Source organism: Gopherus evgoodei, chromosome 3 (assembly GCF_007399415.2).
Source record: "Gopherus evgoodei ecotype Sinaloan lineage chromosome 3, rGopEvg1_v1.p, whole genome shotgun sequence".
NCBI classification, from domain to species: Eukaryota; Metazoa; Chordata; order Testudines; family Testudinidae; genus Gopherus; species Gopherus evgoodei.
Window position 1 is genome coordinate 181154708 of NC_044324.1, and position 15870 is coordinate 181170577.

The 15870-nt window shown below is 40.6% G+C and overlaps 1 protein-coding gene across 2 annotated transcripts in view; it reads left to right on the forward strand.

The window, feature by feature from the left end:
* The window catches only part of KCNH1 (potassium voltage-gated channel subfamily H member 1), a 347794-nt gene that overhangs the window by 68104 nt on the left and 263820 nt on the right, over positions 1-15870 (forward strand). The window contains exon 7 of one of the 2 annotated variants that reach the window (XM_030557589.1): positions 8699-8721. The exons of the other annotated variant lie outside the window; for it this stretch is intronic. Within the exon in view, the coding sequence (XP_030413449.1) occupies positions 8699-8721 (23 nt within the window). The remainder of the gene's footprint in view (positions 1-8698; positions 8722-15870) is intronic. 2 annotated transcript variants of the gene reach the window in all.

The following is a 15870-nucleotide window of genomic DNA, read 5'->3' on the forward strand; positions in this document are numbered from 1 at the left end:
ATGAATACTTATAAATATGCTGGCTTAGTGTGTGAGCATGTCTCCCTTGAGTAACTGTCCACAGCAATTGCTGCTGCTTATTCATAGCTATGCAACTAATATAGATATTGTCTTGCACACATTCACCTCCTATCCCAGGGCTGGGCCTAGATGTGTTGCCACCCAGGATGGAAAGCTACTTAGTCCCCTGTCCTGAGCGGACCAGACAAGTGTGTATGGTGCCCTCCCCCAGTCGCCCCCCCAAAAAAGGTGAGTGATGTAGTGCCCCTAGAAGTTAGTGCTCATGGCAACAGCCCTGCTTGCTGGCCCTATCTCCTCCCAATGATGATCGAATAACATCTCTTTGGCAATTAGTGGCAATTTTTATAGGCGAAAGTAAGACCAGAAGCGTATTCACTGTTGTTATCCAGCTGTCTTTAATTTGATGTAGCAGCCAGAAAGGAGGAGGACAGCCAGCATGATATGGCTAGTGAGCTCTCTACAGACTACGGTGGGTCCATGCACCACCGTTTGGAAGACATGGCATCCCAAACATTTATTGGAAGCTACCATTTTCCAGCTTGTTTTGATGACTTGCGGCCTAGGCGAAGGATCAGAAGAACAGGATCATGGAACCTTCCCTCCCTCCTTGCTCATCTTAGTCAGGGCTAGCCACAAGCAGCTGGGGAGCACAGACATTCTCCTGGGCTAATCCCACCAATGACTTAAACTAGGGGGGTAGGTTGTAGCTTTAACAGTTTTACGTTTAGTCATTTAGACTAGACTGATCACCTTTTATATTAAAGTCATGTGCAAATAGTTTATACAGGGTGGTTAGATAACTAATATCTTAATAAATGGTTAATCAATTAGTATAGATGAGTCCAACAGGTTGCTTATAACTTAGGCTATGTTTATGTCATGGAGGTCATGGAAGTCACAGAATCCTGACTTCCAGAGACCTCCCTGACATTCTCCCCTGCAATGTTCCAGCAACAGGTGACAGACTCCTCATGGGGCTCTTTTCAGGGTTCCGGCGACAGCCTAGTGCGGGGAGAAGGAGGCGCCTCGGTTGAGGGGCTAGGATGTCCCTTTTTCTCTTTGGGAAATATGGTCGCCCTGACGCTCCCAGCCACTGTGGGTGGAGGGGGAACCCCACAGCTCCCAGCCACTAGGGTGGCGGGGGAAACCCTAAACCCGCATCAGCAAAAGTCACAGACAGGTCACAACTTCCATGAATTTTTGTTAGTCTGTGACCTGTCCATGACTTTTACTAAAAATAACCATGACGAAATCTTAGACTTACTTACAACCAGCTATAACACCATCTAGTGATGTGCTTATAACCAGCTGTGACACACACTACTTGTAATAAAGTGGTCATCGTGACATTAACAGGATTACTCAATATATTATATGTTGGAGTCATGCTCCTGCCTTCCCTTATTTAGTGGGACCCTCCTTCTGTTGTGGTGCAGTTCAATAAAACAGCGAGTTGTCAGTCTGTAGTCCTGTAAGTAGACTTATTTTTGTTCCATAGAAGGGTCCCTTTACAAAACTACTCATGCCTGTAACATGGTTCTTACACCTATTAATCGTTTATTCATCCTTTATAAACATAACCTTAATGTAAAGTGTGACCAATCTCTGTCCTGAAATCAGAACATTCCTTAAAATAACGTCCAATGAAATATCTGGATAATACAAAAAAAAAAAGTTACTTTTTGTATAATTAAATAAAAAAAGCCATGGGAACGAAGCATTGTTCATCTCATTAGATCCATGTAAAATATTTGGTTTTCACTATGATTGGGGATAGCTAGACAGACTATTAAGTGCAGTGAAGCAAATGTAATGTTATGTGAGATTTAATTCCCTGAAGATAGATTTTGTTTTATATACAACCACAGACTGAAATAACACAAGTGAAATCACCCCCAAACCCTTGTAAGCCCTGTCTGTAAATATTGGTTTGTCACAAATTGTGCCAAAGGGAAGATTTATGTGAAAGACTGACATTTTGTTGTTGTAAATAATCATGGTACTGGTAAAGCAACAGAAGGATTGATCATGTGATCAACAGCTGGCATCTACAGTAGAGTTTATATATTTGTGTGGCATTAACAGTAGAGTTAAAAAAACAAAACCAAACAAAGAGAGGCAACTTTCTTTACATTCCTAGAACAGTAGCAAATCATCATTGACCCTGTTGGAAAGGCCCTTGATAACCTTAGTCTGATTCTGTCAGGACGACATACAGAACACGCCCAGGTGTGAATGTCTATGCTAGAGGCCATTACACTGAAATGAAAAGCTTTAAAGTGAATAGAGATAGGTACATAGTTACTGCAATGGTTTTATGAAGTGATTATGATTGCTATACTTGGAACTTGTTTTTTCAGATTCTTAGGATAAAGCTGTCATTCAAAGGGGAACAACTAGTTCCTACTGCAATTATCCTATGGTTCATCAATAGTTTCTTAATCAGAAAAGTACAATAGTGTTATTCCTGGTCATTCAAGCTATCCCATTCAAGCAAAGAAAACCTTTTTCCTTGATGATCTTGTTCTAATGCTGTTCACCATTACTTCCCCTAATGGTGCCAGATCCTTAGTTGGTGTAAATCAACGTAGATTGACTAGGGCAAATCCTCGGCTGCTGTGAATTGTCACAGCTCCATTATGATCAATGGAGCTATGACAATTTACACCAGCTGAGGATCTGGCCAAATATGTATTGTCCATTTCACTACGAACTGCTTCAGAGGAGAGCTAAAGACACTCCATCTCTTTGAAGGGCCAAATTCAGGAAATCTGAGTCTAGAAAGAGAGCCTTAGTTGTAGTCATGTAACTCATGCCTTATTACAGCTCGTCTGCATGGTGTGTGTTACATCAGCTCCTCTTCCTTCAGACTTAATGACTTCTGTAGGGTCTGACATGCACTGGTGTGAAACAGGAGCAATACAAGGAATCTTCACTGGAATCCAAAGGCCAGATTCACTAGGCTGCTCCAACTGCTTTGAAGAAACAACTTGTACATCGGAAGGGTTGCCCTTTTTAGCCTGATGGTAAACACTTTAATAAAAAATCATAATATAATATTGCCAGAAGGGAAGTGTGACAGGTTGCTGGACAACAGCAGCTGATCCAGCACTCTGATCACTGCAACCTCCATTAGCTGCCCCTTGAACTCCTGAATATGGGAAGGAGGCCAATTTGATTGAAATAGGCTGGAGAGATTTACAAACTAATTACCTCATTAATTTAGAAGGTACACAGACACAGGAAGGAGCTGCAAAGGGGGAAAGAGAAATCTATCACTGGTGGAGTGAAAGACATAGGAGGTCTCTCTTCCCTGCTGGGCTCAAGAGCTGTAGAGCCCCAGGACTCTGTTCAAGGGGCTGCACAATCTGTATAGGTAGTGGGAACAAACTTGTAAATAAATCACTGGGTGCTTTACCTGACAGTCTCTGAATAGTTTGTTCCTCTGGAAAGAGGCAGGAACAGAGCATGCCCCTGCCATAGGGAATGACACTTCAGTCATGGTAATAAAATGAAGTAAAGACTATAAAATCCCATTTTACTGCTTCAGTCTTTCCCTGTGTTGACTTTAGCAAGAGAGAACAGAATCCTTATTTGGCTGCATCACAGCAGGTGAAAGCTGAGTAATTTTGTCTGCATCTAATCATTCTTTGTAAAGAAAGATGGATGTCGGTAAAGAACTAGCTTGACAAGCCAATTTTTTCTTAAAAGTGCCAGAACTCGTGATATACATGAAGGATTGATTTATATCAGGTGACCTATCTGAATCTGATATGTGTGAAATGCTTTGTAGCTACTGCTTGACAGACCTGTTGGTTCTCTTTAGTTAACTATGGCACTTGGAGTCATTTAGCTCTTGAATCTTCTTGTGGAGGAAGGCTGGAGATGATCATTTTTGCATTGAAAGCATTTGATGTCCATTGCTGTTTGTATGCAGGAGTTTGGGTTTCTACAATTAGTGCATGCATGCTGGCAAAATCACGTGTTGGTAGAGAAGTGTGATAGAGTGCGCTTTTATTTTGTCCTTATGTTGCTTGGTTTTCTTGGTATTAATAAACTGGGATTTTTTTTGATACACTGGAATCTGCGCAGTTTTATGCTCTGAGATCCTGATGGCCCCATACCACAAAAATTATACTAGAACAATTCTTGAGTTATTCGTCTCAGTACAGATGTAACTGGGTGAAATTCTATGCCCTGTGTTATGTAGGTCTGACCAGACCATCTAATGGTATCTTCTGGCTTTGAAATATATAAATCTATGAACAGTATGTGGTATCGTGAGCCGACACCTGTATTCTCTATGAGTGGCATTATTTTTTACTGATGGCAAGATTGACTGTGGATAATATTGTAGAGCTGTTTGGGCCAGATTTGGCCACAACTTCTAAGGCCAGATCGCATAAATAAATATTGATAGGTGCCAAATCAACTGTTTCAGATAAAATATTTTAACACCTTTTTGCTCCAGCATAAAAATAACACACACAATCCCAAAGCTACTAATTGATCCACCATCATAGGAATATTTAGAACTAGAGCTGATTTGAAACTTTTTGCTTTGGGGGAAAGAAAATGAAGGTAAGTGTTTCAATAAGGTCAAAATGTTCTGTTCTGTCCTTATCAGAGCAGCAGACTTCAGCTTTTTGGTTTACAATTTTATTTTATTTTATTATTAAAACATAAAACAAAATATTTCAATGGATCTGAGGTGGGGGCTTTTTTCCCCCCATTTTTTTTTCACTTTGTGGGCAATCTCAGATTTCTTTGATTTTGTTCTGATTAGGAATGAAAATAAACTTTGAAATCACAGAATGTCCAACAAAATGAAAATTCCAGTTCCATACAGCTTTATTTATGTCTTGTCTCAAACACTTTTGTCCTCATTAATTATCTTATCCGCACAACTCCCGTGCGAAGTAGGAAAACGTGAATAGCCATGTGTTACAGATGGGAGGAGGGAGAGAGGTAAGTGCTTGGTTCCACAGAATCAGAGATAAGATTAAAGTAGGAATTGCGGGCTCCAAATCCTGCATCCAAACATCTAGAGCACCTGTCTCCCTCTCAGTGTGCCCCACCCTCTCAAGTCATATTTAGAAAAAAGAGAGACTATCCATAGAGAGATTTCCTTCTTGCACCAAATAAAAGGAACACTGGAGAACTTTTCTCCAGTCTTTTCCACACTGGTAAGTTATTCATACAGTTAAATGCTAAAACCCTTCCCTTGAACTGGTAAAAACCTTCAAATAATGGAAATCTTCCATTGACTAATGAATCATCATGGTGTCAGACTTAGATTTATAACAATACATACTGAGGTGAAGATGGAACAGTGGATTCTAGTTTAGCTTGCCTACAATGAGGTGTTGATCTAAAATGTCTTCTGCTTCTCAGACCCTATAGTACTGATCTCTCTTGAAAATGTGCATCAAATATCATATGCCAGTATTCAGACTGACCGTATATTTTCTCCACTCAAGGAAAATCCATATAGATTTGGATATAATGTTATCTTTTTTTGTGCTGAGGCTTCAGTTGCCGGAATTTCCAAAAATAAAAATCAGTGACACACTAAACTTGTATCCCTCAATAGATTTAAGGAGATTCCTTGTTAGGAATTTGTCAAGACCAATGCAGTCTAAGACCTTAAATGCCAAAGCCAAGCTGAAGCATTTTTTTGCAGTGGTGGCATGAGCAATTTCACACGGACCTTTGTATCTTGTGCAGTTTTCAGCCCATAACTTCATAAGACACTGGAAACAATGACTTGTTACCTGGTAATATGTGATCCTGTTGTGAAATCTCCTGGCAGGAATGGAATCCACTTGTGTCACCACCATATAAATCTCTGAAATAAGGGAGTTTATAGTGGAAGTGCTGAAGGACCTTAAATTCTAGCTGCACTAACATGAGCCACTATAATCAGTTATTGGCTGACATTAGCTAAATTGAGAACTATCCATCACTCTTATGAATTGAGGGAACAGAGATATGTATACTGAAAAGTCATGAGGAAAGATGTATTAAATATAAATGAACTCACATTTGCTTAATCAGATGAATTAGAGAAAAATCTAGCATTCAGGCAAAGAAGATACCTATCTTCCAAAGGAAGGGGTTTTGGTAATGAAGTGAAAGAACATCATCCCTGGCCTTGAAGAGAATAAAGGAATAGATGATGGTGAAAGGTATAGTTTGGGCTCTGTAATAGGGTGGCCTGCCCCTTTTAAGGACCAGAGTCCTGGGGCCAGCCAGTTCTATTCACCAATCAGATGCAGCTGAGAAGTGGGAGAATAACAGGTGTTCCTTATAAAGAGCTGCAGGAAAGGGGAGACAAGCTGTAGGAAGGGGTAGACTCCATTCCTCAGAGACCATTTCAGAAGACTCCTGGTGGGAAGCCTGGGTGTCATGTGAGGGCAGAAAGCTCCAGCTGGAAATTTTTGTTTTCCTTTTGTGAGTTATTTGATGGTTTGGACAACACATGGAGTCTGGAGGCAAGGGCTAAAGACTGATTTGAATGCAGCTGATAATCCCCCAGGCTGGTGAGGAAGGTTGCCATTTTAGGTCCAAAGAGGAGTCAGCTTGGGAAGAAAAGACTTTAAATCAGGTGAGTTTTATAGAATCTTGCTAACTTTGAAACCTTCCAGTTGCTTTTAAAAGACAGTTGTAGCTACACTTCAAGTAGTGTGAAAGTTATTTACTGGAATGTGTAATTAGATTCCTACCTAGTTTTGTTCATCTGCCTTTCCTGTTTGTTCTGATTAGGAACCAACAAAGTGCTTTGGTTGTGGGTCTGTTGACTGTGGTAATTAAATGCATCTTTGCTAAGGCCATCTTACAGCATACACTGTACAGAGTAGACACTGCACACCAGCTAGCCTGGGTATAAATAGCAGTGTAGATGGTGAGGCATTGTTTAGGTGAGTAAAGTACAGGCACACCAGAACCTTAGGCTATACACCTGTTGTGAGACAATACTCACTGGCGTGGTGCCTCCTGCTGGTCATCTTGGGAATTAGTTCAACTCCAGCTCCCAAGAGTGCCTCCTTCTGGCCGATGTCTTGCCAGCATTAGGCCCCATGTCCCTCCCAGACCCCTGTGCCCCTTTCCTCAGGGTTTTACCCCCAATGGTACCCCCTTACTCTGGGTTTCCCCTCCAAAGGGAACCCCCAACCCTTAAACCCCCCCTTGCCTCAGGGCTACTAACAGTCATCATCTAGTCCCTGCTCACTGGGGCAGACTGCAGTCTGTAATGGCCACCCATCATTGGCAAGGGGTTAGGACCAGCTGCCTCTGCCTAACCCTGGACTGCACCTCTGCACCCCCAGTACCTTTGCAGGCCTTCACCATGGCCTGCAGCCTGGGGTTTTACCAGGCTGGAGCTCCTTTGCCCTTCCTTAGGGCTGCTCTACCTCAGGTACCTTGCTCCCAGACAGCTTGTGTGGCCCACCATCCTCTTATCAGGGCCAGCTGAGCCCTAACTGAGCTGGCCACACCTGTGGTCAGGTGCTTTCACTCCTTTTCCCAGCCACAGCCCTCTTCAGGGCTGCTCTTACTACTGGCTCCTCAGGGCAGCCTTCTCCCAGGGCAGTTTTAATCCCTTCGGAGCAGGTTCAGTTGGGCGAGCATTAGACTGAAGATCTAAAAGTCCCTGGTTCAATCCCAGGCTTTGGAAGGTCCTTGTAACACCATGCTCTCTGTTCCCTGCAGTGGGGGATGCAGCAGAGAAAGGCACCAGCAGCTCCCTGCTGCCATAGTCTTTTGCTGCCACAGGTAGCTACACATGACAGCCTGGGTGCAGATTCCTTTTCACCATAGCGTGTAGCTACATGTACCCTACGGGTCGCTGCGAGTGCAGACAAGGCCTAAGTGCGTGGCTAAACTAAGCAAAAGAAAAACAATTCTTAATCCAACTTCTGTGTAGTGTTTTTACACAAGAGGCAGATAATACATGGCATAGTCCAGGCATAAAGAAAACAGCAATTCGGTTCTGGGACATTTATATTGGGAAGTAGATACTGGTTGCACTAAAAATGGCTGGAATTAAGTGGAGATACAATGAAACATTTAGAACTCTAAGCTTTTTGAGAAATGTCTGATTCAGTAGGATATAAGATTCTCCCATTTTGCTGTGCTCTTAAACCTTTCCCTCCGTACCCTGTCTCTCAAAACTCCATAGGTCCCCCTCCCCATATCATTCAATCATTTTGACACCCCTCTTTCAAATGTAATGCCACTCTTTTTTTCCCCTTTATAGAGTGTCCACTTTCATGAATACTAAGTATATAGCAGTGTTTGTAGAGGGGTAGATTCCACTCTTTATTCAATATTGCACATTCAAAATCTGCACAATAGACAGGGTCCAGTCAGACCTGTGCTTTTGTGACAATCTCTATTGAGGCCCTCTGAAATGCAAAAAGTGGGGACATTTTTTCCCACTCCCCTAGAATATTTATGCTTTTTACCAGTCTGATTTCTTTTTGACTTTAAGATACTTTATTGGAATCTGGTTCCAAGCTCCCTTTCATCTGATTTACCCCTTCCAAGCCCACGTTCAGCTGAACAACAGGTCTGCTGATCTCATCAGCCTCCAGCATAACCCAAGAGGGACCATCAGAAATAACCCAAGACAAGCTGAATGATTCTAATGGAGTCTAGTGGAATTTCCATCAGGGAACACTAGAGGGAAAGCAGCAAAGAGTCCTGTGGCACTTTATAGACTAACAGACATTTTGGAGCATGAGCTTTCGTGGGTGAATACCCACTTCGTTGGATGCATGTAGTGGAAATTTCCTGGGGCAAGTATATATATATGCAAGCAAGCTAGAGATAATGAGGTTAGTTTAATCAGGGAGGATGAGGCCCTGTCCTAGCAGTTGAGGTGTGAAAACCAAGGGAGGAGAAACTGGTTTTGTAGTTGGCAAGCCGTTCACAGTCTTTGTTTAATCCTGAGCTGATGGTGTCAAATTTGCAGATGAACTGAAGCTCAGCAAAAGCAGCAAAGAATCCTGTGGCACCTTATAGACTAACAGACATTTTGGAGCATGAGCTTTCTTGGGTGAAAGCTCATGAGCTGAAGCTCAGCAGTTTCTCTTTGAAGTCTGGTCCTGAAGTTTTTTTGCTGCAGGAATGGCAATATACAAAAACCTGTAGGAGAATACTTCAACCTCCCTGGCCACACTATAGCAGACCTTAAGGTGGCCATCCTGCAGCAAAAAAACTTCAGGACCAGACTTCAAAGAGAAACTGCTGAGCTTCAGTTCATCTGCAAATTTGACACCATCAGCTCAGGATTAAACAAAGACTGTGAAAGGCTTGCCAACTACAAAACCAGTTTCCCCTCCCTTGGTTTTCACACCTCAACTGCTAGAACAGGGCCTCATCCTCCCTGACTGAACTAACTTCATTATCTCTAGCTTGCTTGCATATATATACCTGCCCCAGGAAATTTCCACTACATGTATCCGACGAAGTGGGTATTCACCCACGAAAGCTCATGCTCCAAAACGTCTGTTGGTCTATAAAGTGCCACAGGACTCTTTGCTGCTTTTACTGATCCAGACTAACATGGCTACCCCTCTGATACTTGACATTAGAGGGAAGTTAATGTTCTTCACAAATTGTTTAGCTCGTGCTTCATATTTATCATCTTTTCACTTTTACGTGATATCAGCTTAAATCTTAAGGCTTTTACTCAGAGCTCACTGACTAGGGGATTCAAGAATAGGTCCTATAATTTGATTGCCATTCAGTTAATCTCTACAAGCTATTGGCAACCTGGAGTAACTAATCAACTGTAAGCTGTGCAGCAATCTGGCTATATAATTGACCAACTCTAATTTGAATTAGGCGTGTCGTAGCCATTCTGTAAATTCATCACTTTAATTTACAGGTAAGCAAAGAAGGCTTATGTGAATAGGGAAATCACAGGAGTTACCCACTTCTAAAGTTCTGAGCATAAAGCCTCTCAGTAAATGGAATCATAGACTCCTCACAAACACAAATAGTGTAGAACGTGAAAATCATGATACTAGCATATACTCATCCCTCCCCTTCTCAAGTACAGCTCCCGTAATCACTGAATCTAATATAACAATCAGTATGCCCTCAGAACTACCATTGACACAGGTATGAGACGTTACAGATTGTGGTTGCTGTTGTGGTTACTGCAGCTTTAAGGTTTAGAAAATTGTGTTTAGCAGAGTTTGAAAGAACCTTGTCAGCTGGAGTTCTAGCTAGAATCTGAATTTAAGAATGAGGTCAGGCTGGTTGTAGTGTCATGACAAGGACCCTCTCACTGAGCTAATTTGATTATTTTTGTTGCAAGTTTATTTTTTGTCTATTCTGATTTAACTGCAATAATTTTAGTTATTGAGCCAGATTTGGGTGGTTTTTTGCAGGAGGTGGCATGTAACAAATGATTGCAGTAGAAGAGCAATTATTGGGGAAAACTCTAAGTTTTTAGAGCCAATCTCTGCTCTGATACATCATTGTCAACCTGGATAAGCTCCACCGAAATAATTGGAGTTATAAGACTGTGGATCCAGGGTAACTGAGAGGAGAGGTTGGTCCATGGACCTTATTCTTATTGCTCTGACCTTACTTGTGATTCTGATCAACTGAAAATGTTCTGCTTCATGACTACATTGATTTCAATGACAAAACAACTTCTCAAGGGAATTTGTATATTGTCTTAATGCCACTAGCTGATTTCCTGCAGGAGTAATTGTGTCAGTGCTTAAAGGGCAGAAGCAGCAAATTTGTTAAAGCTGAGGCTTTACTTTTTATTTTCATTTGGGGCCTGCTCCTGCTCTCACTGAAATCAATGAATCCAGTATTAAGTAAACAAATGCCAGATAAAGAAAGAACTTGGACATAGAAGCTATTCACTATTCAGTCACTGGGCTAGATTTTGCCTTCTGTTGAATGGGAAGAAGAACATAGAGGAATCCTCTCCTCCTCCCCACCCCCACAATAAATAGAAAAGGATCTTTTCTCTGAGCGACAGGAGAGAATACTAGTGAATACACCAGTGTGTGCACCACATCTCCATGTGGATGCAGTTGGATGGCAAGAGGACTTATTCAGCTGCAGTCAGCAACACACTGTTCCTTATTAGAGCTGCAGCAAAGAAAACCCTACCCTATGTCCCTCGGACCTGCTCTCTGGACTCCTGGCTGGCAAGATAACTGCAGCAGAGTGTCCATCTGCCAGCATCCTCTATTTTCCCTTGTAGTGCTGGCCTGGATAGGATTTTTCGCCAAGTCACAGATAAGTAGAGGTATAATTTATACATTGGGTGCCAAGGCTACTTTCTCAGATCTTGGCAAAGCATAACACGTGATTTATCACACTGCAGAAGAATTAGTAGTTTATGTGGGCTGCTATTCTATCTATATAAATTAAATCTTCAGTGAGAATATACGATGATAGCCATTGTCAGAAGAGAAGAGCTAACTGAGCTTATTACATTTTGCATTACTTCAGAAAACTGGTGTTAGAATGATACCTAAAGTGCTTAGAAAGGGAAACATCTTCTAGAAGACTGGATTCAGTTACTCTAAACTGAAGAAAACAGGGTATCTTTATTGATCTGAGGCAGCAAATCAGATGAGATGGCAAAGAGTATTTATCTGAGTAGCTAAATGGTTGGTTGCTTTATAATCAATTTCATAACAGGTATCAGATTAGAATTTAAGATGGACTGGTACTAGATGCCAAAAGTAGTTCTGACCCCAGATATGGATTGAACATTTGTATTTTTTTTCAAAATAGGGAAAAAGCTTCTGGAATTGACTTGCTTTATAACAGTATCACTGAAACAAAGGTAAATGGATCCATTAATTTGAGGGTGACTTCTTAATTTGACACTCATCCCCAAATTACGATGCTTAATGAAATATTAGTTTGCTGACAAATTTCCTTATCTTTGTTTCTCTTTATAATCAGTGTAAAACAATGTGTATCTTTTCCTGGACATGTTAGCCTTCTATCAGTTTTAAACCCACCTCTACATTTACTTTCCATATATTTGCTGTTTTTTTTTTCTTGATCTCTCTTTTCCACCTCTGTATTATGGGTATGGTTGGTAACTATGTTCTGGCTGGATGCTGGAAAACTGGAATCTCAGAGCTCTGACCAAAACAAGCTTTATGGATCTTATATCTCCAGCTGTTCCCTTACTAAAAGCCCCAGCAGTAACCAGAAAGCTTAGATTTTAATTACAGCTTGTGAGTATGTTTTCTCATAACTTGGCAGCAAAACATAATCTGTAGGAAAGATCATGTTCAGTAACTTAACCGAAAATCAGGAAGTTGAAAATGACAAAGTGAACCGTTCTAATCGTGGTATTGTTTGCAGTCAGGGTTATCATGACACTTCAGATAGCTACAGCAATGTGAAATTGAATCTAAAATCACATTAAAAGAAATGAGGCAAGACTGGTTTCAATGAATATTGCCCCACTTATGCCAGTGGTGAATTTGACCATCTGTCTGCAATTTTGCACAAATAACTCATTCACTTTTGTCTGGCTTTATTCCAGTTCTTATAATGATTTACTCTTTGGCCTCCACATCTCACTCCACTTATATTAAACCTCATCATTGGCATAAACCTCCCCTTAGCCCTCAAACATGACAGGCAGGATTTTCAGAAGTGATGCTTTGGCCAGTTGAAATCAAGGGGAGCCAGTGTTAGGCTAACAATAAGCCCTCTTTTAAAAAGTTCTGCCCTCTACCTCTGGTTAACACTTGATTCCCAACCACAATGTTTATAATAAGAGTGAAACACATTCCTGCATTTTATTCATGAAGAAGGCTATACACAATGTCCTGAAGAGTAGAATGTGACTGTGTAAATGTAACCTGTACTTGCTATTCTTAATGTAGGCACCAGGAGATATAAATAGAAAACTATATCCATGCTTCTCTAAAATTACTCATCCTCCATCATGCCCTGAGGGAATTATAAAGTGTGTTCACTTTTGAATTGTGGTGTATAAAAATGTGATGTAAAATTATTTACATAAAATTATACTTTCTTCAGCTAGAGCCCTGTCCTTCACTGATTTCAGATCTGTGTGAGCTTAACTATGGATGACAAAATATGCCTCTCCCAAACAAATGAACAGCAATAATTAATTAATAATAAAGGCTTTGCAAACTGAATTAACCCTCCCTTTATCCATGTGAGCTAGGGATGACTTGTTCTCCCTATTTTACAGATGGGAGAAATCAAACACAAGACCTTGCATGGCTCACCCAAGGTCTTGCAAGCAGTCTGATGCAAAGCCAGAGCTAGAACGCAGATCTCCTGACTCCCAGTCCCGTGCATCAATCCAAGATTAATCTGTGTTTTCACGAGCTGTGAGTGTATGATGTGAGGAACTCTCAACCAATATATGGCACAACTGAAAAAGGGGAGGAAAATGAGACCAAAACATGCATGATACAAAGCAGTGATGCACAACTGGAAAATCAGGTGCTCATGTGTAGATACCTAATGAGTAGCTTTAATATGCTGCGTATGACTACCAACATGTTATTTGGAAGCATTTCAAGAATAATCTTTTCGCTAACTCTTCTTGGCCTGAAAAGCATGAGTCATAAATATACTTCTCTTCAGCAACAGGCTTGCTTGCCTTTGTGCTACACAAAAAGTGCAGTTTTCCTCAAGTGCAGTTCTAAGCTGAAAAATGACTTTGCAAAAGTGACATCAGAGGGCTCCCATGTTGTTTGTACATGCAGGAGGTCTTATCAGGAGACTTTGAGAGACAATGCAAAGACTTGTATCCTCTGTATGTCAATGCTATACATTCACTCTTATGTCAGAGGAGACTAAAGCTGGACTTTCTTTCTCATGGAATCACCAATAACAAAAATAGGTTCTGCTGGCCATATTCTGCTGTGAAGAAGAACTGTGCACCTTTATCACCCTCAGTGTGTTTGCATGGCTGAATCTCACTAGAGCTGGGTAAACAGTTCTACTGATGATGCACTAGAAGGAATGGAATCTGGCTTGCTTCCTTTGTTTTGTTGGCTCTGCATGGCAAACAAGACTAAAACAGAGGAAAAAATCCTTACTTTTACTCCCCCCATCTTGGTTACTCAGGTCTGTTCCTAGCCTCTGAAAGCACCCAAGAAACAGATCTGATGCATGAGGTGCAGTTTTTACGGAACTGCTTAACAGTGTGGAGCAACACTTCACAGAATTATGTCCAGTCACTGTTTCACAGGGGACTGCTGGTATTTAGAATCTTGTACTACACTTGTATCTTCCTTATAGGTGTTCCCTAAAGGGCTCCCTTGCAGTACAGAAATTGGTAATGTTTGGTGGTGATGTGCAGCACCATTTCCAGCTCTTATGAACTGAATCTGGTCCCTTTCCTTTTTAGAGGATCCTGCTCAATGTGTGTTTCTTAACCTGTCCCTCAAGTGTGTATATGAGTAGTAATCCTGAGAGAATTAGAAGCATCAAGTGGGAGTATATTGAGTTCAGGCATTTCTCTTGTGTGACCTCTCGAAGCTAACCTGTTGCTGTCTGCTGTATGATGAAATAGGTTGTTTCTGTGTCGATAAGAGCAGCATTAAAATAGACAATAACTGTAAAGTGTTTTTCTACTCTGGAAAGTGGCAATCTAAAAATGGCACATTCATAGTCAAGACATGCATTATTTATGTGCATTCAAATCTTACCTGTTGACTTCAGTGACAAAAATAAGTCTTTACTGCTTCCAACAGAGGTAGCACAGCTAAGATAGAGCAAACTGGGTTCTATTTCTTCTAGTGCATCAACATAAAATTTTTACTAATTTCAAATCACTTGCACACCTGAAAATCCGTAATGACAGTCAACTCCAAAGCCTAATTGAGAGCAATGAAGAGTTCATCTTCATGGGTGGTTTCTTTTAATTTCTTTTATTTAAAAAAAGAAAAAAATTAAATGCAAAAAGCTCAGACAACAGATTTTATATAAAAATGTCAGGAAGAAGCAAAAAATAAGGTTCTTACAGTAACACGTAACTACTCTACTTTTGCAGTTACTGTATAGGATGTTAAACATGTAACTAAATATACATGTTTGTTCAATGTGTGCAAACTAGTGTTAGTACAAAAACAATAATTAGAGCTGGTCAGAAAAACTATGAAGGAACTAGGGCTGTCAAGTGATTAAAAAATTAATCATGATTAATCTTATGATTAAAAAAAATCTCAACTAATCACACGATTAATCACGCTGTTAATAACAGTCATTTATTTAAATATTTTTAGATGTTTTCTACATTTTCAAATATATTGATTTCAATTACAACACAGAATGCAAAGTGTACAGTGCTCACTTTCTATTTATTTTTTATTCCAAATACTTGCACTGTAAAAAACAAAAGAAATATATTTTTTCAATTCACCTAATACAAGTACTGTAGTGGAATCTCTTTATCATGAAAGTTGAACTTACAAATGTAGAATTATGTTCAAAAAATTACTGCATTCAAAAATAAAACCATGTAAAACTTTAGAGCCTACATGTCCACTCGGTCCTATTTCTTGTTTAGCCAATAGCTAAGACAAACAAGTTTGTCTACATTTACAGGAGATAATGCTGCCAGCTTCTTATTTACAATGTCACCTCAAAGTGAGAATAGGCGTTTGCATGGCACTGTTGTAGCCGGCATTGCAAGATATTTACGGGCCAGATGCTCTAAAGATTCATATGTCCCTTCATACTTCAACCACCATTCCAGAGGACATGTCCATGCTGATGATGGGTTCTGCTCAGTAACGATCCAAAGCTGGGAAGACCGACGCATGTTCATTTTCATCATTTGAGTCAGATGCCACCAGCAGA